Here is a 25,503-nt window from a genome sequence, read left to right as displayed (position 1 = left end):
ATTTTATTTTTCTCTCCACTCTTTCTTTCTCTTATTCTGTAGCTTTTTTAAAAAAAAAAAAAAAAAAATAGTTTCCTTCTCTGTAATGATTTGTTGATGACCTAAAAGTTCCAAGAAAGAATTACACAATCTAGCTTTACTACAGAAACACAAATAGGTAAAAACTAAGCCAATTGGACAGAAGTCCACTCAAAGTAAAATCCCCTCTGCGGTTCAGGCCTGCAAAGTGGTTCACGCTGACTTAAGACTCCACTCCTCCCTTTTGGACTACAGTAAAAATCATTTCCCAAAGCCAAAAAATGTTCTTTCTGAGGGGTTCATAAACTGACTTCTTAGAAAATAGGATTCAAGAATAGGAGTATACTGTACCATCACAGAGTTGTGTTTTTGGAAGCGCCTCTACTTGTTGTTATGACAGTTCTGTCTCTCCACATCAACAGCTTTGTCTTCTGAGGCAGAGCACCATGGCTGAAGACCGTGTACTGTTTTTGCTGCTCTGTAGTGACTTTGTAGTGAGTGATTTAGAAGCTGTGTGGTCCTGTCCTGCTGCTGCCCCTCGAAGACAAAGGAAGATGGATGTCATGAGAACTGCTTCAGGCAGGAAAGTTGTCGGTCATATAGCTGCAAGGCAGATGACAGTGTATCATCGGAGCCCAAAGATACAAATTATACATTAAGTATTTCCTGATGGAGAGGAGAGTGTGGAGAAGACATACCGACTATGAATCCTATAATGCTTACAGATTTATCGACGCTCCCCCTCTCTTTTACAGTTTCTCCGTTTGGCTTTGTCCCCCGTCTTTCCCTTTTGCTTTCTGTCTGAAAACTGTTCATTCCGCTCCCCAATCGTCCTTCTCACCTTGTCTTTCTCTCTGGCTCTTGCAGAGGAGCCGTTTCCAGATTTATGATGAATACTGTGGGAATCACGAGAAGGCCCAGAGGCTGCTGCTGGAGCTCAATAAGATCAGGAGCGTCCGGACATGTTTACTGGTGAGAGGGGACTGTAAACGTGCACATAATGTCTTAACATCCACTCAGTTGCTCACGCGCTGTGAGCGGCGATCAAGTAGGTAGGGTCAAGTCTTAAAAGGTCAATATGTAAGTCCATGCTAACACGCAAAGAGCAAAAACAAATTAACACGTGCAACATTAAATTGTTTGTTTCTGTATTTCAAATTGAAAGTTTTATCACAAAACTCTTGGATTATGTTCTATTAGGATGCCTTTTTTTTTTTGGTAATCGTTTCCATGCAAAGTTATGCTATTAAACCTCCATTTGAAAAAGTACAAATTTAGAGTCCAAGTGTGGTTATGGGTGATTTGAAACTGGACTTGAGAATTCCTCTCACACACACCACCACACTCTCTTACATATACAAACACACAGTCACCCACACATGGCAGCTGGACAGTGTAAAACCCTGTACTTTATGTTCCAGTGTGTCTGACAGCTGATGTGTCTCTGCCCGATGTGTGGGCGGACTCCCTCTTCCTGTCCCGACACTCTGAGAGACTTTCACTGCCACAGGGGAGCATCATGTTGCGAGAACAAAAGATGACTACATCCCCACCTCTGGCTCGCTAAACTGTGTGTGTGTGTGTGTGTGTGTTTGTGTGTGTGCGTGTATGTACGTGTGTTTGTTTGCGAGTGCAAGTATGATCAAAAATGCACTCTTTTTTTTTTTTTTTCTCAGCTCTTCACTTGTTGCTGTTTACACTCTTGGTCCTCTGTTCAGTCTTTCACAGTTTTTCCTTGGTCGGCGTTGACAGTTTGTTATTCTAGTCCTTCTCACTCCTTAGCCTCAGAGCGTCACACACTTGTGTCACTACACCCCATCACCCCTCGTGTTTTAAGACTTCCATAAAAACAGAGCGCTTTGAAATCGAGATGTACGGCACAGTTACAAACCCAAGAGAACCCGAGTATGACCACAGACTTATTGATTGGCCCGTTCTGCGGTGAAGCATATGACCTTTTCTTAGGCTGTAATTGATGGAGTGAGAAATGAAACACAAGCACATGCACAAACTATGCACACCCTCAGAAAAAGAGAGGCTGCAAGAGCTCCGTGTCTGATTTACTGTTGGTGTGTCCCTTTAATCTAGAAAGCCAGAGGAGGCGAAGATATTAATTGACTTTGATTTAATGGTTTTTTTTTTTTGCCTTGACCTTTCGGTGACCTCGCCTTCCGTCAGGGCTGTATGGGTCTCATGTTACTCTCTGACCTGCACTTGGCTATGAGCCAACACGAATCAGGTCACCTCCCAGGTCCTGCAATGACCAGGGTGGGGAGATCTGCTAACCTCCACTAAACCTTTAACCCTACTGACTGCTGTAAAGCCTGGTTTATTGTTTACAGTGTAATTGAGTACCTCATCTAAATTTCAGGTGAGAGGGAGGTGAGAATGAATATGGGCAGTTGACCTCATAACCTATGACCTAAGGCATGTAGGTGAGGGTCACTTTGATCACCTGAAGGCGAAGTGTGACTCGTAGTTGATAACCATTTCTGAGCTGGAAAAAAAACAAAAAAACCTAGTTAGCGGCTTGTCTAGAGATGCTAATTAGCATGCTAACATGCTAAACGAAGATGGTATCAGTGATAAAACATTGATGAAAACACTGATGATACTTAAGCTGTGCAGGAAGGACAACCTCTACCCCACATATAATTAATACTACATTATTGGACCTCATTTTTCTTTAATCTAACAAATAGATTTTCTTTACGTTGAGCATTAAAGCCGCACAGAACCGTTAGCATTTGGTTTGTTAACCCTCCGTTCTTCTCCTCGCCTCTCCTCCAGAACTGCATGTTGCTGGGAGGCAGAAAAAACACAGAGGTCCCACTGGAGGGTTACCTGGTCGCTCCTATTCAGAGGATCTGCAAGTACCCATTGCTGCTCAGAGTGAGTATGGTCTCGTGATGGCTAACCATGTATTATGGAGATACCGCACCCTTGTGCCACCTCTGCGGGGCACCTTCTACTCCTCTTTTCATCCACCACCAACTAGTCATTAGTAAGGGCTGTCCCGTCCTTTTCACGTCAACCTCTCCCTCTCTAATGAAACACTGCTCTCATATTCTGACACTTCCCCGCTTTAGTTCCCCCGGCACAACCACAATCGTAGGAATAACACAAGCCCTATCATCACCTCCCCTGCCGAGCTTCGCGTCCAGACACTTTGACTGGGCTCATTCATTCACCTGCACTCTCACTTGTTAGTTTTGAAATTTCCACTTCCCGATGTGAAACGCGAGCGAAATGAAATACGCTTTCAAAGGCTTGTTTGAGTTGGTGATCTGAGCTGTCCCATCTCATTCATCTTGTTATGATCTATTAATTCACCCCGGCGTTCTCTAAACAGCCACCAGCACGGGCGCGGAGATGTAATAATAATAAAGGGGGTAATCTGATGCGCTGCCATTTGAAGTCTTCCAGCTGCCAGGGCCTCCTTCCCCTCCGTAAGACGACACAGATAGCCATCAGTGGCTGCAGATATATCCAGAACGCTGTAAATCAGCTGACATGCTGAAACAGTGTTTAAACTATAGATGCAGAGATTGCCATTGCTTTTTGCTAGACCGTGGCATGCGGTAGCAAAGGTTTTACCCGCTACACACAGGAACCACTGGAAGCTGAGGGAGTGAGGAGTGGACATGAAATGGAATATATTTTTCTTTCGTGCTTTTCATGATGTAAAAAAAAAAAAAAAATATGATTCTGAGCCAGATTTGCAGAATATTTGAGCTCAGGTTTTTAAAAAGTAGTACAGGTTTTCGTCATCGTTTAACATGTTTTTGTTTGTGTGTGCACATGTGTGTGGTCTTTGCACGTGCAGGAGCTGCTGAAGAGGACCCCCAAGAAGCACAACGACTACGGCCTGGTGCAGGAGTCTCTGCATGTGATGAAGGCGGTGTGCTCCAGCATCAACGAAGCCAAGAGACAGATGGAGAAGTTGGAGATTTTGGAGGAATGGCAGTCCCATATCGAGGGCTGGGAGGTGGGCCTCAACTAAACTGTGTACACTGTTCTAATTATTTAATTCTCATCCAATAAGTTCAACTTAAATAGCTGTATCGACTTCTTGCTGTGTCGTCAGGTTTTTTTTTTTTTTTTGTTTTTGTCCCCTTTAACTCACAGCTGAGCTTTCCCCCATCAAAGCTCAAAGTCATGACTTATTTAAAGCCACTTAGCCCTATGCAGTTCAACAAGAATTCCAAGTGGCGTGACTTTTGTAGCCTTTTAAGCTTTCTTGTTCTCTCTCGGAACAATGACTTGTATTCACAATGGCTAAATTCTTTCCGCCTGGATGAGCTTGTAGTTAAAGCCGTCATGCTTTAGGGTGACCGATCCAATCATCATCAGGTAGACCGCACTTCTTGGGAGCTCTAAAGCTGCCTCTTAGGTTAGTTTTCTTCCTGAGTTCGGGGGGATGCCTGAATAAGGGGGTCAGTAGACCTAGTGCTGGTTGGAAAGAGAAAAACAGTGGTGGTAATTGTAAGGCAAGAGGCAAGGATGCTTATGTAATTGACCTGGCTTCATTCAAAGAAGGGCCTAAAGGCTTCCTGGACACACGCAGACAAAGAGACGCTGCCAGTGTTGATACAGCTTCTGACTAAGGTGTGTGCCGTAACAGATTGTTTTCACCGAGGAGAAAACAGCATTTCAAGCCAGATATGAGTAAGACAAGATACGGTAGAGTGTGATTGGACTTCCTTACATGTGTCCAAGAAGTTTTTTTTTTTTTTTTTTACAAGAAGTCTAGTTTTTCTGAATGTGTTGTTTTAGGATCACTGACAACATTCGAATGTTATTACAGTATTAGCAGGACATGTAGCTGGCTTTTTCACTGAGTTTTTTTCCCTTTTATAGTAAAATATACTGCAGAAACATGAATATTTAGGCAATGTTTATGACAAAAATACATCTTAAATACAATAATAAATTATAGATACCAAAAAAACCTAAAGCATCTAATGCACTAAGACAGATAATGAGGAATTATAGTTACACTTATCAAATAGAAGTAGTAATCTCATTATTTCTGCTTAATAAACTCTTCAGCTTTCACATGTATACTGACATGCATGCACACACACACACACACACACACAAAAACAGCTTAAAATCTAAGAATAAGGTGATCAGAATGAGGCTTAGTGTTGGGTGGGGTGACATATCTTTCACTCGACATGGTCCTGGCTGCAGCCACTCTGCGGTTTCTCATCAGCACTTTTATTAATTGTACACGTTAGCTCATTCTGGAGCAAGAATCCTCCGACTGCCGCACGCCAGGCTCTCTGGCTGTAAAAGAGACGGAGCAAAGAGGGAGAGAGGAGGGGAAAAAAAACAGAGAGAAAGGGGGAGAGAGCTGAGTGATGGTTGCATCTTGCATTTCTGTGTGGGTGTCTTAGGAATGATTGAGGGATGAGGAGCGATTGTGAGAGCTGCTGTTTTTCCATTTCTGCTCCTCCGCCCGGGCTGATTGCTTGTTAGCGCTGACCTGCTCCACAGCTGGCGGCCCTCGGGGCATCCTGGCAGGTTCACCTCGCGTGGGAGAGACAGGGCGATGGCTCGCCGTGGTGACCATGGTGACGACTGCCAGCATTTGTCAGGGCGGTGATTGCCAGTTGGTTAGTCTTGTTAGTGTCTGTGTTTTGTCACAGCGTACCATAGAAATATGTTAATTTTAGACCAGGGGGTAGTAGTTTTCTGTTGTTTCACTTCATTCTCTTCTCTTGTTTAAGTTTAATTAGTATTCTTAAAATCAGCTCAGGATGTAGAGTTTGTTTGACTTGGCCTCTTTACTTTAAAAGAATTTCAGTAAAATTCTCTCATCTCTCCAGCTAATTGACAAATACCACTTCAGAGTTCAACATAAACCTTTCTACCACACTTTTTTCCTGAATTAATGGCACATCCTGTTTTGTCATTTCCAATTCTCTAGTTGTTATGTCTGGTAGTTGTCTGCCTGTAAAAATAGAGGGTTGAAATTTAGATGAAGCAGATGACTGAGGGTTTTAAGGGTTGCTTAAGTTTTAAGCTGAATACACCCTCTGTGAAGCTTTGGCTTGGAAGGAGGTGGATGTGAAGAGTGATAGAAAAATGCTGCAGAGATGGAGAAAACCTAAATAAGGCTGCACCAAAACAAGTAAATGGGCAATGGGGTTGTGTTAAAAGCATATGAAAACACAAAGGGGAAGTGTTGGTTCTTGCCTTAAGGAAACTCCATTGTCTGGACCAGTGTGATTTTGGTCCCTTCAAGTGACCAAGGCGAGTTGGCCTCTCCATGTCTGGTGTGCACACATCCACTGGCTGCAAATTAGTTTAACATCTGGTCATGGGCTGGGGAGTTAAAAGGCCCTGAAAGAGCGAGAGAGAGAGAGAGAGAGAAAAAGAAAAAAAAAATGTGGAGGAAGGAATGAAAGAGATAGAGGAATGGTCTCGGGAATCAAGAGAAGGGGAAGGGAGGAGAAGGAGAACAAAAAGGGCGAGGAGAGAAAAGAAGGAAAAAGCGGGGATAGGTTTTGGCCCGCTGATGTCTCCAGCAGGAGGAAATGCTTAGCACATTTTCCGGCTCTGTGCGCATGGGAGTTATTTTTAGCTCTGAAGGGCCGATCAAACGGGGTACATAAATTCCCCGAACAGGCAAGGTGAGGGAAACGACAGCGCACTTTATCACTTGCAGCAGGGACCCCAACCAATATGGGCACCAGGCGCGACAATGCAACACATAGTTTGACTGGACGGGATGTTATTCTATAGAAGCTATTAACGACTGCGTATTTTAAAGTCCCACAGCAATCTGCTCTGAGGAAGCAGGGAGTGTTTTCACAGACCCCTGAGAGAGGTAACAGGAAAGGCTGGGATTTGTAATCCCTCCTCCTCTTCAGACACTGTCTGTGAAAACTGAATGGTAGAGAAGACATTTGTAGAAACTTTCTGTAGCATAGACACCTTCTCTTTTCATCAAAGAAATCACGTACCATTATTTTCTAGTTTGAATACATTTTTTCCTGCATTCCTCTGTGTGTCCATCCGTCTCCACACATCTGTTTTATGCTCTGTGTTTTTTTTTTTGACCTTTTGCCCTTATGTCCATTTGCAGGGCTCCAATATCACAGATACATGCACGGAGATGCTCATGCAGGGCGTCCTGCTGAAGATTTCAGCTGGAAATATACAAGAGAGGATTTTCTTCCTGTTTGACAAGCTCCTGGTCTATTGCAAGAAGAAGAACAGGTGACCGCGCCCCCCTCTTTTATTCTTTGCTCTGCAGACAAAATCCACAAAGCAGAGGATGAAATCGAAGTCTCATTAGAGTGTGTATTGTTTTAAGCAACAGAATAAAAATATTTTTTATGCAAATTTCTAATTTCCCTTTGTCTCTGTGCTCCTACAGAGCATTTATAAATAATTCACCACATCAGTTACTTTACTGTTTTAAAGAAAAGAGAGCAGTGCTCTGTGGGGAGCATTTTAGTTTTTTGTGAAGGAGGAGAGAGAAAAGTTATGCAGCAGAGGAGACTTCTTTTTAAACTTCTGGCACTGTGATTAGTCTAGGTGGGGTTATAAACTACCGTCTGCGGACACATCTTTCAGTATACCAAATAATATGACATTTATAACAATCAGTGCAAGTTGGTGTCAGGAAACTTTTGCTGATTGTATTGTTGTGCTTCTGCAGGCACAGCCCCTGATGAATAGGCTGCTTTGTAAAAAAAGTAGTTTCCATTTTTTTTTTTTCTAGTTTCACACTGAGCTACTGTTGCAGCTGCTAACGTTGCTGCTGAATCCATTGTTTGTGTTTTTGGCAGCTTTTGTTTAACCAGCCACGCTGTCACCTGCTTTGATCAGCTTGTACTGTACGTGCTTGCATGCAGTGTTGTGTCTGCAGGTAGTACATATGAGCACATCCATTCAACGATTAAAAAATAAAACAAATAGAATAAATAGAATATGTTGCCTTGGCATTAAATTCAATAACTTGTCAAAATTGGTTGCATTTTCCTCACTTAATTTGGTTAGTACGTATGGGCAAACAGCAGACGAGTATACTGTAATTAGTCTCTTATAAAATTGGAATGAACTGCGAGTGAGACTAATTGTACTGTACTGTACTGTACTTGTAATAACATATGATTTTAACCTTGTTGGCTAAATCATGCGGTTGCTTATCTCTGTTCAAGGCGTTTAAAAAACAGCAAGACAGCCACTGAGGGTCCTCGCTACCTGTTCAGAGGGAGAATCAACACCGAGGTGATGGAGGTGGAAAATGTGGACGATGGCACGGGTGAGTTTTTCTGTTTTTTAAAAAAAAAAAAAAAAAAAAACCAATCTTTGTAGGGTGAGGACAAATAAATATTTACACAGTTGGATTTTCTGTCTCTCTTTCGTTGCTCACTGGCTCTCAGGTCCTCCATTTTTTAAAATTTTTTTTTATCTCGGCGCTCCTGGCAGCAGAGCTTTAGAAATATGCTGTAATAACCCACACAGGAAAGTTGACGACGCAGTCCTTGGCCTGAGCTGGTGCGCAACTGTGTGATTTTTATACTTGAATCACCGATGGGGAAAAATAAGATTTACCTATAAACATTTTTTTTTTTTTTTTTTAGACATCTATAGTTACATATCCTTGGGTATGTGTTGCTGCTGGTACTGGGTGAACTCGAGCGCTTGTGTCTCTTGGCCTCACATAGCCGCTGATTATCATTTATATTTGTAGAAGCCATCATTTCCTCTCCAGCAGGGCTAGATGGGCAGTAATATTGGGTGTTTTTGGTGAGAGATGGATGGGTTTGGGTCTGGAGAGAGAGAGGGAGGATAAACACGCAAAGGCAGGCGGCGGTGCAGTAACTCGTGGGTGTTCTGCACCACAGGCGGGCGATCTCAATCTGAAATCCAGGGCGACAGGAGTGTTTTAAGCTCAGATTCCTACACAGTGAAAGCACTGCGAATTTTTTTTTTCTCCCAGGCACACACTTGCTGCCTGAGGTTGAAAAACGCCCTCGAGGCGTACCATATAAAGGACACCACACTGTAGATGCTTTTAGACGTGATTGTAATTGATGATTGTAATGGTTTGCTTTTTGTTACACCCTTCGAGGGAGAAAATCAGAGGTCAGCTGGAGAGGCATTTGAAACGTTCCCTAGGAGAAATCATGCTTGAGATTCAACCAACGGTCAAAAGATCACTTTACATTTGCTGGAGGTTTTGACATTCCTATCATCTGTATATGAGCGTAGGTGGTGAATCACAAGTAGCCGTCGGCTCTCGGGGAGTATTCTGAGGACTGAGTAGTAAATAACGCTGATGGATGGTTCTTCTCCTGCATGTGTGTCCCCTCGTTTATCTCATTAAAGGAGAAGAGTGATAATCAATGAAGTACTCAATAAAGAGGCTATGAGAACTGGTTCAGCTGAGAACCATATTCTCAGTAGTTTTATAGTGGATGTTGTTTTTGGCCATTACACCACACACTACTGTAAAAAAATCAGTTCATCAGATAAGGTGTTGTCTATTTTTGTCTACTTCCTGCTGTTTCCTGCATGAGCCGTCATCATTTGGCTCCGTTTTCTCTGAAGCAAATTATTGGATTTGTGCCTCATGTTACTGCTGCGTTTAATGTGGTAAACCCTCGTTTACCGCGAACCCGACTTCCCAACAACTGTGTTTACAGTGTCATGATCAGTGCGACCACTGATTGATGGCCCTTCCCCTTTCAAACTCGAAAAAAGTACCCTGAGCCTAAATGAGTCAAAAAAGTCGATTTGCCTCGTTCCACCCCTCGGAGAGGACTTCATAAAAGTAGTGAAGTCAAACTCGTCCGTCTGAGCTCTCCTCCTCTGCCTTGCAGCTGACTACCACAGCAGCGGGAACATAGTGAACAACGGCTGGAAGATCCACAACACGGCCAAGAACAAGTGGTTCGTCTGCATGGCCAAGACCCCGGAGGAGAAGCAGGAGTGGCTGGAGGCCATCATGAAAGAGAGGGAGCGGAGGAAAAGTAAGAAGGCGTTTTGTTGTCCGTATCAGGGCGGGGGTCGGTTCACTTTTAATATAGTCAGTAGGGAAAACTCATTTCCTTTTTAACTTTTCTTCTTTTTAACATCGGCCTTGCATTACAACATGATATAATACATGCTGTGTATGGGAAGATCAACTTAACCTGAATAATTTAAAAAGTGAATAAATCCCAGCCCCGATTAGTATGTGGGATATGCATCATCTCATCCGCATTTTAGAACAGATTTACATGTTGTCACTGTTGAATTTCCCACAGGGAAAAACACATAGTGAAGACGGCATATTTTCTGTGTCTGTTTGTCCTCCTCTGAGATTGTGTACATGATAAACTCTTCATAATGTCAGTCATTAACTCTGCCTTAGACTATAAGCACAGACACTGAAAGGCACTGCAAATTATCTTGTGAAATTAGGAGACATTAACCTTCTCCAGCTTGTAATTGATGTCACATCTAGTCGAGCTGAGTGCACGATCATTATTGCCATGATACTGACAGGCTTTCTGCACCCCCCTCCTCCCTCCCTCCCTCCCTCCTCTGCTGTGTAGGTCTGAGGCTCGGCATGGAGCAGGATACGTGGGTGATGGTGTCAGAGAAGGGAGAGAAGCTCTACCACCTCATGACCAAGGGAAACCTCATTAAGGATCGGAAACGCAAGCTCACCACCTTCCCCAAGTGCTTCCTAGGAAGGTGAGGATCTTGCCGCTAAGATAAACACTTTGGCTCGTCCCGTGAGGAAGCAGCAAAGTGTGGAGTCCTTGTGGTTTCCTCTCTATCACCTCATTGTGAGATTATAACTGTGAGGGAGTGAGTGAGTGTCAAATTGGATCACTGTGACACATACTTCAATCTGCTTCTGTGTATTTGTACTTTTTCAGATACATGGGTCTTTTTTATCTCATGTAAAACAGGTAGTGAAGCCGTGTACCGCGTAAGTGCAGATTAACCGAACACTGTATTTTACTGCGACGGATCTGTACAGACAGCAGCTGGAGAAGAAGAAAGCGCTGCCGCTTTCTGTTCAGGAGACTGTGTGTTATGTATATCTGCAGCCTCAGTCATGGGAAAATCAAATCCAGCCAGATTTAGCCCATGAATCTTATTTAAGGATTATTGGTGTGGTGTCTGGGGACGGATTGGCCATTGAGTGCCAGTCATAAATCACAGGGAGATATCCCTGTGCGGCTCAGCTGACTGCCCGCTTTCTCCCTCGCCCATGTTAGATTACAATCAACTCTCTGTTGAGGTATCCATGAGGTAACTAACTGCAGAGGACCCTTTAAGCCAGAGGGCAGCTGCGTGTATGCGTGTGTGTGTGTGTGTGTGTGTGTGTGGATTTGTGACATGTTCATTATTTTCTAGTGTCCTTGAGTTTTCTCAGTTCAGCCTGGGCACTTTCAATGTTTACTTTTAATGAGTCAAAACATGTCCGTCTACGCTGCATTTGCTGACAGGTGAAAATTTACTGTAAAAGACGCTTTGCTCAAAATCCTATCCTTGAGATATGTTAAGTATGCATGAGTTGATGCCCTCATTTCAGTTTGCTTTCATCACATCAGATGTGGATGTCTTGGTGTCATATATTTTTCCCAGGGTTTAATCCTGTACAAGGAAACACTTCTTAAATTTTAGTTCTGGATTTCCTTCAAGTCTACTTCAGAATCCAGAGCTTAGGGCGCGCGCACTGTAGCTCCAACCAGTGATGTACGTGAGTTCCTGTTTTTCTGTTGCACTAACAACCAGAACCACTTGATCCCCAAACTTCCCACGGTGATAAAATATTCTTTTCATTGAGCCTGAAAGCTTTTTACAGGAAATCTTGATGGGATATTGCACCTCTTGCTCCCCCAAGCTGGGAAAGTGCAGAAACTTGTAACTCCAATTCTTACGTCCATTCTTCACATTCAACACAAGTTAGTCTTTCACAATAATGTGCTTCCCACATTGTAGGCCTATGTGGGGAAGCACACAGTGCGAGGCTGAGAAGGTGACAAAGCTGGATCAGGATAATAAAATCTACAGCTGCAGCTGAAGAGCTCTCCATGTTTGAAAATGAAAATTGCATGCGACAGCCAAGAGGCTTTTTATAGAATGATGACACTGTGCAATTTAAAAAGGGTTGGATGTTATTAAAACTGCACTTCTATCCTGACGTTTGAAATCCCATAACAAATTTGTCTTGTAAACGCCCCATCACATTTCACAATGATCCATGTTTTCCATTTGTTTTAAATTGTTACAGAGATGTTTTGACTGGTAATATCACACTGAAAATCACCCTAGCTTAAACAGTCATTTCAAAATCCCTGTTATTTTTAAAATCATGAAGAGAAAAAAAAAAAACCAACCCCAAAAGTCCAATTGGGCATAGTTGTGGCCAAGTTACATCACATGGTGGTTTGGAATGAGTAGTTACTTTCTCCTTTGGTCCACGCAGACAACACCAGATCCCTTGTGGTCTGGAAGAGGAATGGATCTGTCAGCTAAAAAGATTAAAAGGATCAAGCGTTGGTCATATGTAGGCACCTCGTTGAGTCTGAAGAGATCATATGGTGAGAAAGCAGCTCAGGGAAGCTCCTTTTTTAGAAAGCTATCCCTCCATATACAACTTGGCCCACACCTGGATGACCACTTGTGGGTGAAAAGACATCTCCAGCCCATCTGTACTTCCCCCTGTCTGCGATGATTTTGGAGATGATTACATGTAGGCGTAACTGGTGAATTGGAACCAGCATGGTATGTCTCTGATGAAAGCCACATTGCCTATGGCTTCAACTCAGCCCACTCCCTCCATTGTGAAATGCTATGCCTTTATTCTCTTTCTACGCCTCCTTGTTTTCCTTTTTGATTTTTTTAAGGCCAAGAGCTATTTCTGGGTCTCAAACTCCTCCCCTTTAAATGGTACAATCGTATTTGTGGCTTGGTTCCTGCGACAGTGTAATTCATCAATGGAACTGTCTGTGACAGCCTCCTTGCTTGCAGTTACCTTACCATTTTAAACCGAAAAACAAAAAGAGTCAGAGTATTTGTCTTTTCTACATATGACGGACGAGAGTGTCAGCTGTTGTGATAGATGTTAATGAAAAGCCCTTCAGGAGGTCAATGAAAAGGTTAGACATCCTGTAAGAGACGCCCTTTGCCTTTGTCAGCTTCTGCTTTCTTTTCGACATCACTTGGAATATACCTTTTACTCACTTAAGTAGAATTGAATAAGGAAACATGTAGAGGTACACAGCATTTTGTACATAGAACTAGGAGACAAATTGATTAGTTAATATACTTGACTGATATTGTACAAAAGAAGATATTGTCTGGAATTTGATCGTCTTAATGAAGGGACATAGAGATTCTTAAAACAATAGTTTGATGTTTTGGGAGACATTTCTTTCTGCCAGAGTTAGATGAGAAGATCGCTACCACTCTCATGTCAGTGCGCTAAATATCAAGCTACAGTCAGCAGCCAGCTAGCATAGCCTAGCATAAAGACTGGAAACAGGAGGGAATGGCTAGTAGGCTACTGTAGCATGGCTTCGTCCACAGGTAATAAAATCCACTTTCCTTCACCTCTTTTTTTTATTTTATTTATTTATTTATTTATTTATTTATTTATTTATTTATTTATTTATTTATTTTTTATTTATTTATTTTTTAGTCCGTGCAAAAATTAGAGTCTAAAAAAGACAAGTTGCGGTTTTACAGTCACATTCAGCTGCAGACAGGCGAGCTACGTAAGACTCATTAGGTAAGAACGCTTCTGTTTTTGTGCTAATCATACAAACAAGATGTAACGTGTTATCTACTGAGCTTTAGAGGTGCTAGCGAGCATATTTTACCTGTTGGACGGAACAGGTCTGGATGTTTCCAGCCGTTAAGCTAGGCTAAATAAAACAGCCACTGGCTGAAGTTTCATATTTGGCATACAGTATGTGAGTGATATCAATTTTCTCATCTAACTGTGTGTAAGAAAGTGAATATACACATCATATGAAATGTCAAATTAATGCTTTAAGTCTCCTTCCCCTGGTCTTCACTGAAAACTTGGATTTCCAATTTTTGTGTATTTCTCTATGACATTAAATATTCTTGACAGAATTTAAGAAAAAAATCTAAAAATAGAGCCATAAATTCTACGTATTTAGAGTTTCATAGTCAAAAACTCAGCTAATCTGCTTCATCAGGAATGTCTTCATGTCATAATTGGATTCAAATATTGTTTATAACCCTGATGACAACACCATTTTCCAACTTTCCAAACCGGTGAGCGTAGAAGACATACACGCACATACAGAAATCTCTCATGTGAAATAACCTAAAATAGCAAAATGTCAAAAAGTTGTTCATGTTGGACCACCATTACTCATAGTAGAAAGCTGGTTGACAAAATGGGGGTGCATGATTTGGTCAATTTCTTCCAGCTCCACATGTTGATTTCAATTGCTTGAAACTGTTTATTGCGTATGTGACCCTAATCTGCTTGAGGCCATGAGAACTCTAGCCAAAACTTTCAGGGTGTTTTTGCTCTCATGGTTAAGAGGTTGACAATTTGACATTGTTACAGACTTGTGTTTTCCCCCTGTGGTCTGTTGTGGAGAGAAAAAGACTTCAAGGATGAGTGGTTAAAGAGTGTTAGATGTTGGAGGTGGGGTGTTTTGGTCAGATGTTTCTCTGAAAACTTTTCTAAATTCTCCTGTTGGCTTTTTCGCTGACACCCGGCCGCCTCCATCCATGGCCTGGAAGTGAAGTCCACAGAATTCCAATGGTGCCGCTGGTCGTGTTTGTTTGGCTTTTGTGGGGAGACAGGACAGTGAGGATGTAATCTGATAAGCTACTGCTACTCTGCCTGTTATCCCTCTTCACTCCTCTCTCTCTCTCTCTCTCTCTTGCTTTTGTCTTCTTTCTCTCTCCCTCTCTCTCTTAATCTGTCTCTCTAGGAGTCCCTAAATTATGGAGAATTATCCCACTTAGCTCATTTGGGCCATCAGAAGATTGGATGCTGTTTGTTGATTCTGTGGTTGATTTGTTTCCTCTTCCCAGTTGTAAATGATGCGGCACAAAAAATTATTGTGCATTTGCCATCAAGAACTTCCCAAGATCCAATTAAACCCTTCACATTTGATAGTGTTACAATCTATTTCTAAAACAAATAAAGTTAAACTAGACAAGACACACCAACTAAAGCCTGCTGGTTGGTTTAACAAACACATGTGGCCCTCAACAGTAAATAAATCATTCATCTTTTCCAAGATAGTGTTTGTTGCCATAGTTGCATCAATTTCAAGTAAATGTTTGTGGTAACTTGTAAAGACTCTTTGGAATGAAGGTGATGGCCGACACTTTTTACCCATTACCCATTTTCAGATTATCAAGGGTAAATTCGGTGCTCTCTCCATTGATCACAAACATTCTCCTTTTAAGGGGTGATGGGATTTCCTCATGGGATTGTATTTGTGTTATTCCTGTGCGAGGATGTTGTCTTCTTATTCCAGTGTTTGTGTGTCTCCCCAGTGAGTTTGTGTCTTGGCTGATGGAAATTGGTGAGACAGGCAACCCGGAGGAAGGGGTTCACCTGGGTCAAGCTCTGCTGGAGAACGGCATCATCCACCATGGTTAGCTCTCGCAACTCCCCCCCCCCCCCCCCCCTCCCCATTCAGACCTGCTTTATCATCCTTTGCTCCTCCATATCTAAAAATCTACCACAGTCTAATATACTTTGTGCTGCATGGTGTAGAGCACGCCATTGCCTGACCTAACCACTAACCATATCCAATGACTGTTTCTCATTCAACATGAAGTTTCACAATACTTTCACTCCCTGGCTGGATCCTTCAATGTAGATGGAGCTGTCTTATTTATGTCTTAGCAGGTGTCCCATTTAAACAGTCCCTAGACACAGTGTTTAGGTAAGGGATTATAAATATTAATCTCTTCTTGCCGTAGTGTTTGTGTAATATTTGCTCAGTGGCTGTCCTGTGGCTTTTGGTAACAAGTGCGTTTAGTGCATGAGGCTTAAGCTGGCTAAAGCTTTGCATTCACACTAAATGGTGCGTACTGCTGTGCATGTATTTTTTTTTTTCCTCAAAAGAGTAGGGCCCCAAGCCAAGTTGTATCTTAAATCACTCGGGGGGGTGCTTTATTGCTTCCTCACAGAGAAATGAGATTGGGCTTTAGAGCTGCTCCTGACAGAGAGGAATAACTCCGAGCCCCACTGAGCTCTCTCACAGTGCAGTAAGAATTCCCAATGTGAAAAACGATGGAATATCTTTTCATGAAAAAAACCTTTTAATGGAACCTGCACGGCTGCAGCCAAGAATACAGAGCCAGCTGCTATTGCTGTAGATAGGAGTGTCTTCGACAAAGTCCCCTAAAGCAAGAGGAGCAGGGAGCTCTGAGCAGCTCTGTTATCTGTGACCACTCAGTATGAGGTTTGAGTCTTCCTCGTGTCTGGAAACCTTGTTTCTCCGTGGCAGCCCTGCTTGACTTGAATATGTTTTTATAAACTTCTTACACTTTCAAATTCGAAGCAAGACGAATAATGCCCCTAAAGGCACTGAGACTTTTTCATTTTGTTTCTTATTTCATTCGGGCGCATGTCCTTTTCAGAAACCTGCTCGTGTTTTGTATTGCATTTTTAGTCACAGACAAACACCAGTTCAAACCTGAGCCCGTGCTGTACCGCTTTCGCTACGACGATGGCACCTACCACCCCAGAAGTGACATGCACGATGTCATATCAAAGGTAGACCCTCTGAGACTCATTTAATCAAAATCGCAATTTTAGACACCCGTCACTGAAATAACCCGAGCCCTCGCTCTTGTTTTTCTCAGGGTGTTCGACTCTTCTGCCGACTTCACAGCCTTTTCACCCCTGTCATCAGGTAAGCAGCCATTTTCTTTTCCACTCCATTGCAACCCAGCCAGGTGGGGCTCCGGTAGCTTAGTGTCTGGCTCTTGCTCCTAAAAATAACTCCACGCTGCCAGAGTGGAGGAGAGAAATATCATGATGAACTATGAGCTCATTGTTTTTAAAGAGAAACTGACTTGGAAGGAGTAGGCACAGATGGGGATGGAGTGGAGCAGGGCCCTGTGGGTGATCGAGCTTGGCAGGTTTTATCTGCCCGGTCTCAAAACACAGATGTGGCGAAGCAGATTGAGTGCATCAGATGTTTCAAGTAGTCTGGGTACTTGTGGGATACAGATAAATGGCTAACATTGTGACAAATCTCTCTTGGTGCTTCTTTAATAATGCATTGAATCAGGATGTATATATCAAATCTCATTCTCGACCTTGGACATAGTTAAAGTTGTATTAGTAAACGATCCTAACTCAAGGTCCACTTATTGTTCATTCCTCCCCAGCCGCATCCCCAAATTCATTCTCGACCATCTATACAACATGACTTGTCCTTTTACAAGATTTTTTTTTTTTTGGTGCTTTCAACCCATCGCATAGTCTTCATCAGCATTAAAGTTTATTCTTCACTATCTAACTAGTTCTTTGACAAAACAATTCCCCTTAAAGGTATTCTTACTAGCTTTTTCTGGAGCTTTTGACTCATCTCATGGTCTCATGGCCTTGAATTTAAACCAGCATGGATGGGAAGTCCTAAAAATGCTATGGATGAAATTTAAACACCTACTGAGCTTGAGCTTGTATGTCCATAGATCAATCATCATGAAAACTAAGCAAACAATTATCTGATGAAAACTTTAAGTGGTTGTAAATTGTGATTGGTTTGTCAAAGCAAGTGAACCATTTCTTGTACTTTCTGCTGTTTCTAAATTCAAACACTGCATTTTATTGGGGCCATTCACTTAAAATACATTGGCCTTATACATTTCACTGAATGTGACTGGCAGCACATTGATCCTGTGCCATGAAAGGCCTGACACAGAGTCGAGCTGTCGGAGGCAAACTTTAATTCCAATTCTTCAACCAGCAACATGATGCAAAACAGCAGTTTTGACATGTGAAAATCAGTTTTGGTTTGGTTTCAAGCTTTCATGGCTGAAATTGGAGTGCGTCTGCTGTGCAACTATCTGATGTTAAGATATACTCTTAGAATGACAAAAGGATATTTGTAGCAAGGCAATCCCAAAGTATCTTACAGTCAGTAATTAGTGTAAACATGTGAAAGCAGAAACATCAAACATGCCCATTAAATAGTCTCTTAAACTCAAATGTAAAACAGGTGGGTTTTTAAATTTTTTTTATTTTTTCCAGAGCAATTTTGGCACATGTAATAAAACATCTCTTTGTCTGACAGAGTTAGAAGTGGAGCAATCTCATTTTATTAGAGTAATTTGATGCATGCTTTGGTTTTCGGTGGTGTTGTTCTAAATTCCATTTGAATAGTGTTTGAGGTGGAGGCTGCTAATGTGTTTTACCGCAAAGCACCGCATTAAGGTTGCCTGTTTATGCTGGATTTCAAATGCCCTGAAGAAAAGCTTTAATTTCACACCAATAAAACTGTGCCATAGCTGGAAGGGGCACGCTGATCCTGAATGTATTCCAGTATAGAAGCTTCTCTGTATTTGTGTTTGATCCAACTACCAAAAAAAAAGCCTAAAGGGTGAGGATGTGAGTATGTGTCAGCATTCAGTCTGCCGGTGCCTGTGTGGAAGCCAAACCTCTTGACGTAAAAACTCTTGGTCGTGTTAGCACTAGAGTTGTGTGTGTCGCTAAGGCAAGCAGATCTGTGCAGTGCGTTCTCACTGAGATCCCGGTACAATGCATCACAGGGCCTGGGAATGCCAGAGTTTAATTGGAGCAATCAGCCCCTGCCTAATTAGGTGGAATTTCCTGGCAGAGCGAGAGACATGACGCAAAAGAGGGAGCGTACGCTACGCAGCCCCTGCACCCCCACGCAGCTTCTGTTCCCCCATTCACATCCCTGTTTTCCTCACAAGACAGCTGTGAGTCCTTCCACACCGGGTGATCTGATTGTGCAGTTTGAATTGTCCACTGTAGGCTCACACTATCCACACACAGCTACACACTTTAAATATGTAATGAGAAGAATTTTTCAGTGTGTGGAGAGGCTGCAAACCCACAAATTACAGTGAAGGTCACTCATAAATGATCTTCATGCAGAATGGAAAAACTGGCATTTCAGTTCAGCGTCTGAGAAATATTGATCAGTTTTTTTCATTATGCTGATGAGTCCCTGGGAAACTCAATATTTATGGATATATGTGGAAGATTTTCAAAGTAACTAATGATATGCTACAGTGTACTTGAGTAATTCATCAGGACTGAAAGCAGTTGATTAAAGCTCAAAACCTTCATCATCCTCTGTATAATATATTCCAAAAAAAATGCTTTGAAAATACGACATTTTCCTTCATCATCCATTTACCCGTCTCAAAATGTCAAGGGAAACTTTCTTCTTTGGACAGAAAGTTAAAAACCAGCTCTCTGACCTTTTCCTCTGTTACTCGTCAAGCTGCTGTTTCCTCATGCTGGACATATGGCTGCCCAATGGCCCACTGTTTACCCCCTATTTTTCACTCTGACAGCCTCACTGTGCACCAGCCGCTGTAGCCCCAATCTCCCTGGCTCTAGTTTACCGTTCAAGGGAACAACAGGATGCCTCTTGCCTCTTCCGGTCGATTGGTTTTATGCATGGCACGCCAGGGTAACGTGCCTCACCGGCTGATATCAGCACTACAGTCCCCAACAGAGACCCACACAGCCTGTCAAATGCAGTTACGCAACAGAGTCCTCCATTGTGGAGGAAACAGAGCAGCATTTGACCTCTCACGCTTCACATTCTGAATAGCTCTAGACAGCTGAGATTGGACTTTAACTTGGCCCACATGTCATGTTTGACTTGTCTGAACTCTGTGTGTGCAAGACAGGCGTGTGTACGCGCGGTTGTATGTGTGTGAGTGTTTGCATGTGATGGAAGTGGCAGAGTGGTGGAAGTCGTGGTGGTTCTGGACTTTCCCGGCCCACAGCTCAGCCCCTGCGCGTTCCCCGGGGAGGCCCCTGTGTTCATGGGAAAGTCACGGCTCTATTTCAGACGGCATTCTCGCTGTCTGGCGAAGTGCGGCTGTGTGAGTAACACTGAGAACAGCAACACCAGACTGACATGGGGCACCCCAGGGCCAAACACTGCTGGGGTCGTTACCAGCCTTGCTTGGAGGAATGCTGTTTTGCTGTCACCAACTGTCAGAAACTCACTTAGATTTATGGTGCAACTGCCAGTGCTTAAAGAGTGACCACGCCTTGCTGACAGTGGAAATTATTAGTCCTCTTTTAGGCATTGTGTTTATATAGACCGAGCAATTACTGCTCTACATGTTCACCATCTGGGTTTATTATGAATCACACAGTTGAATAGTAGCATGACACAATCCGAGTGTAAAGGAGCTACAGCAGTTTTGCTGTCGCTACGCAGCCAACGTTAGCATAGTGACCTGGTATTGAAAAGTGACGATACAGGCCAAGCGGACCAGAGCTAGCCAGTTAGCATGCAAACTTCAGTAGGAGAAAAGAAGTGACAGAAACGGAAGTAAAACAGTAGGGTTGCTTTACACTGCTAGAGACACCTCTTGGCGAGTAAAAGAATGATGTTTGATGCTGAACTTGCAATGTTTGTTCTAGACAGGAAAGTAAACAGCTGTTAATGCTAATGATGGCGATGTAGCAACATGTAGAACATAGTTTTCCTAATCCTTCTCATGTTTTCTACTCTGCTACCCATCCAGGGATAAGGACTACCATTTGAGGACCTACAAGTCAGTGGTGATGGCCAACAAACTGATAGACTGGCTTATTGCACAGGTAAGCCCTAAAACTCCTTCATCCATTGAGGCAGTCATCAGCTTCATCCAGCGTTGTTTATAAAAAAAATTTGTCCAAATAGATGATTCCAAGGAAACTGTAATTCAAAAAGTTCCAAAACTAGCTTTGCACATTTTTCTAAAGTAATACATTACTTGAAAATCATCAGTTCAATTCTTAAATATATAAGTTTTTCATATGTTTTCTATATTATATATCAATACTAGATTGTGATAATCAATAATATTGTGATTTTGATTTAATTCACACATATTTTTCTAAATCACCCACATTAGTTTCTGAGCCTATTGAAAACACATTTGCTGCCCCACAGGAAGACAGAGGTTGAGAGAAGGTGGGAGTGAAAGATGCAAGTGGCTATTGTCATAACAGCGGGGTTGGTGCAGATGTGCTACAGAGGAAAGAAAGTGAGACAACAAAGCGTTTCTGGCCGTCAGACTTGAGGCTCAGCGGAGCAAAAGGAAACGAAGAGAGAAAAGCAGAATTGATTTGACAGCTAAGCTTTATTGACTTTGACAGGAAGCTTTGAGGTTGACAGATTGATAGTCCTGTCCAGGATGACAACAAAGAAATGAAACGTATACGGCGACCACCGCAGAATCAATGGCAGACATCACATCTTTGTGTGCATGTAAATGTGCGTGTGCGTATGTGTGTGCGTGTGCGTGTGCATGTGTGTGTGTGTGTGGTAGTCCACATGAATGTGTCTGACCCAGACAAGCAGGAGAGCTCTTACTCCTTCAGCGAGACTTCAAGAGCTGTCACACTTTGCTGTGCAGACATGATTTTTGCTGTGTTTAAGATGGAGTGTGGAGGAGAGTGGAGTGGCTCTGTTGGCCTCAGGGCTTTTGGATGCAGGAACAAAGGGGGGTGTGAGTGTGACATTTTGCCTGTTCTCTAAACACACAATGTTCTTTGTTTTGTTTGTCTTTCTACTTCATTTTCTCCCATCGTCTTTTGCTTATTTTTTTTCCCTTTACTTGTTTACTCCATCCACTCTTTGTTTCATCTGTCTCCATTCTCCTCTGCGTCCGCTCCCTCTCTCTTTTCTCTGTGTCTTTTGGTGCAGGGGGACTGCCGAACGAGGGAGGAAGCATTGATCCTGGGGGTGGAGCTGTGCGACAATGGCTTCATGCATCACGGTACAGCGCTTTTCACTGCTGAGGATTTCAGCAGACCAAAAAAAGTTCTGATCATGCTGTGCACAAACCGTGGAATCCTCTCCATCACTGACTAAATGAGAGTTGAATGCTTTGGAGAAACCACGCAGAGGGCGCCTGGCATTTAGCATCCTGTTTTAGAACACCACCACTCTTGTTCTCTTTCCATTTCTACTTATAATCCCTTTGACACGCTACAGGAATAGAACTTTTTCCAATCCAGTAATGAATTTGTATGTGTGCATGTGTGTGCGCGCGCGTGTGTGTGTGTGGTTAGGGCTATGGCTGTATTCATGCATACTATCATTAACTTCATGCATACTTGTGCGGATATGACTTAACTGACCAAGTGCAGGGTAGATGCATGGTTTGCTTTAGCTGTGAGAACTTGGCATATAATGCATGGGTGTTTGCAAGTTTAAGTGCAAAACTGTCAGTAGCCATGGTTACAGTTTGTTTATGAGAGTCAGACTTGTTTTTAACTCCGCGCTCCCCTCGTGCCAAAGTCCACATCATACACGCTACAGTATGAGTCACAGCGTGCCTCCTCGTACCCCCATGACGTAACCATTCAAACTACCCACAGTTCAACCCTCACACTACAAATTACCAGCACATCTATAGAACATAACAGTCCCAGCCATCAAGCTTCCTTTTGCTTCCACAGCCTACAGGGTAATTTTGCCATTCGTGCCAGTAAGTTATTTGGCCTGACGATGTAGCTATTAAAACTATTGGCGCTAGATCTGATCTTGAGGGGAATGAAATGAGGGAATGTTAGAAGGAAACGTTTTTCCCCTCAGGGCTATTTTTCGTTTCAAAATTTAACATCTTGGTGAAGGCGTTATGTTGCTGTGGAGACCGGGGTTCACTCAAAAGTGATATTTTACCATGAAAGTGGGGTCTCCCTCTCTCTCGCGGTGTTTTTTTTTTTTTGTGTGCATGTGCTTGGGCATGTCACATCATTACTGGCACGATTAAACATCTTTAAACCTCTCAACTTACTGCAAACTGCTTGATTTCTACATTATTTACCTCTGCACAGCACCAGACACTGATATTGGAAGTGTTAACAGTTTGCACATATTCTTCCTTTGCCCAAAAATAGAAGAGCAACAGTTAAAGAGTCAAGGTTTTAATGAACGAACAGTAGACAGCCTGGGTCATTGAAGTAGAACAGCTGTCTTAAAGGACCCTTAATGATATGGAATGTTTTAGTCCAATTGCTGCAAATCACATACTGTACTATACTGGTTTGCAAACCATGTTTCTGTATTTTAGAAATTTTAATGCATTTTCCACTCTACTAAGCATACCCTGGTTTCTATGAATATCTATTTACCAATTTGTCAAGTCTGCAGAATTTCTTTTTCAGAGTTACATAATAGTTTTGAGGTAATGCAGTGCATGTATTTTAAATCTGCTCTCAAACTGCATTGCCATTAGAAAGATAACATAACCTTCACAAAAGTAAACTTGATATTGCGTTGTTATGGATTGCAGAAATGTCATTGTCATTGTCTCATTGATTTTCATACTGTCTGGAAATGAATGGAATGGTACAAAAACTAAATTCAAAAATAAAAGACAGTATATAACAGTATAGCATGCATTTGAAAATTGGCAGCAAACGTGTACACGATCTGTTGTTCCTATTCAGTCGTTTGTCGGTTTATTTACATTCATGACTTTGTTGTCACCGCCCTCAGTGTTGGAAAAGAGTGAATTCAAAGACGAGCCCTTGCTGTTTCGTTTCTTTGCTGACGAGGAGATGGAGGGCTCCAACACCAAACACAAACCCATGAAGCACGACCTGAAAATAGTGGAGAATGTCATCTCCAAGTCTCTCCTGGTGAGCCCCTCACTCGCAGTGCTCCTTGGTGGCTTATTGATTCATTAGCCCTCAGTCTGTCTAATATGCTATGACTTTGCTATATTGTCCGCGCAACTCAGAGGAATCCAAAGGCACACTAAATCATTTTCGAAACACATGGCTGCGAGGAAGGAAAAGTCATAACACTGCAAAAGTCTATTTTATACCTCAGTAAGCACTCTTTTCAGAGGAGTGAGCAAATACCACCGTAGCTGCTATCTCTGTGTGCCAGTATCTGCGCCTGGTGTATGTGTTTGTGCTCTGTGAGAATGGTTTCGGTCGGCTGGCCAGGGATTTTGCTGATGGGAGACGTGTCATTTTCCAGATAAGGCCCAGCGATGGAGGCTATGGCTTCACCCTGGAAGAGAGGAACAGAGTCCCCATCATCAAATCGGTGGAGAAGGGCTCCCCAGCTGAGGTGAAAACACACATTCACACACACTTATATATACACACTCAGGAGTATGGACATGTAGGCACATTCACATGGATCCATACACTATATATGAAAAGCCCCGGTATTAAAGTATGTGAAAACCCCTCTGAGGAATTAATAAGGCTTGACTGTAACTCTCTTCCAGGTATTCCTGAACTAGTATTGGTTCCAGTTGCACCAGAGAGTGGCACAGAGAAAAGCACATAGTTGGTGCTGGAGAGTTGGTGGCGAAGTGACTATAGACAAAAGTTTAATTTTGTAAAGTAAAGTTTTTGCTAGATGTGCATCCTATAGTCTCTTTTTGTTTATGTTAAAAGAAGAAAGCTCTATTTATTTTGCTTGCAACGCACAGCAGCAGCAGGGTGTAATTGGGTGCAACACTACAAAAGTCAATTGCAAAAAAACTGCTTGTGTCACCAAAGTTGAACTGCATGTTAAAGCATCTTGCATGTTTCCTTTGTCTTAAGCAAATCCATTGAGCGCAGCAATTTTATTGCGTTGATTGATTTCCAAAATGAAAATGTTATTAACTCTGCCGGAACCAAGTCTTCACTAAATGGATTTACATATTGTACAGTGACGAGTAAGTCCATGTAATCTCCGCTGTAACATGGTAGGGCTCAGGCTCCACGGGTGGTTTTGGCTTCATGGTGGTTCAGTGTATCCTCTTTGTAATTCAGCATCATTCTGCTGTATTTGATTTTGTTTCCCTGCAAATAATTCTGCAAAGCTGCGATGCCTTCACGGCAGACGAACGCCAGTCCGCAGAGGCCTCTGTTGTTAAAATGCGGTCATGAAAAATAAAAAACCTCCTCACTGTTTGCTCTGAAAAAAAAACCTGCTCCATAGTGATGGACGCTGATGCCAACATTAGGAGCATTTTCCTGCAGAAGTAGAGCGCATTAAAGGGACGCCATGTTTTTTTGAGGTCTCCTTTGGTGTTCAGCTTTGATCTGCTAGATGAAAATGGGACGGAGGAGCGCATGACCCATAATTCCCTCCAGCCCTCATCTAGCACTTGGAAGGTCTGGATCGCATAGAGACTCGCATTGTGTGCGTTAGCTTTTAAATATTCAATATGAAATCCACAACAGGATCCAGCTGCACACTCGTAGCTGTTGTTTTCAATGACTGGGAGTGTGTAACGCTCTTCTGTGTCATATATTGAAATCCTTGGGGGATATTGGTTTTCTTC

The 25,503-nt window shown here is 42.6% G+C and overlaps 1 protein-coding gene across 1 annotated transcript in view; it reads left to right on the top strand.

The window, feature by feature from the left end:
* The window catches only part of prex2 (phosphatidylinositol-3,4,5-trisphosphate dependent Rac exchange factor 2), a 90,250-nt gene that overhangs the window by 18,420 nt on the left and 46,327 nt on the right, over nucleotides 1-25,503 (top strand). Inside the window, exons 4-17 of the mRNA XM_022744313.1 lie at nucleotides 886-990; nucleotides 2,809-2,910; nucleotides 3,845-4,006; nucleotides 7,115-7,248; nucleotides 8,196-8,299; nucleotides 9,864-10,013; nucleotides 10,581-10,722; nucleotides 15,538-15,638; nucleotides 16,665-16,768; nucleotides 16,858-16,907; nucleotides 20,743-20,818; nucleotides 21,909-21,981; nucleotides 23,709-23,851; nucleotides 24,198-24,290. Coding sequence (XP_022600034.1) covers nucleotides 886-990; nucleotides 2,809-2,910; nucleotides 3,845-4,006; nucleotides 7,115-7,248; nucleotides 8,196-8,299; nucleotides 9,864-10,013; nucleotides 10,581-10,722; nucleotides 15,538-15,638; nucleotides 16,665-16,768; nucleotides 16,858-16,907; nucleotides 20,743-20,818; nucleotides 21,909-21,981; nucleotides 23,709-23,851; nucleotides 24,198-24,290 — 1,539 coding nt within the window. The remainder of the gene's footprint in view (nucleotides 1-885; nucleotides 991-2,808; nucleotides 2,911-3,844; nucleotides 4,007-7,114; nucleotides 7,249-8,195; nucleotides 8,300-9,863; nucleotides 10,014-10,580; nucleotides 10,723-15,537; nucleotides 15,639-16,664; nucleotides 16,769-16,857; nucleotides 16,908-20,742; nucleotides 20,819-21,908; nucleotides 21,982-23,708; nucleotides 23,852-24,197; nucleotides 24,291-25,503) is intronic.

Source organism: Seriola dumerili, unplaced genomic scaffold, assembly GCF_002260705.1.
Source record: "Seriola dumerili isolate Sdu_G_001 unplaced genomic scaffold, Sdu_1.0 BDQW01000079.1, whole genome shotgun sequence".
Lineage (NCBI taxonomy): Eukaryota > Metazoa > Chordata > Actinopteri > Carangiformes > Carangidae > Seriola > Seriola dumerili.
The sequence above is the reverse complement of the archived record's forward strand: the minus strand, read 5'-3'. Positions and strand labels throughout refer to the sequence as shown.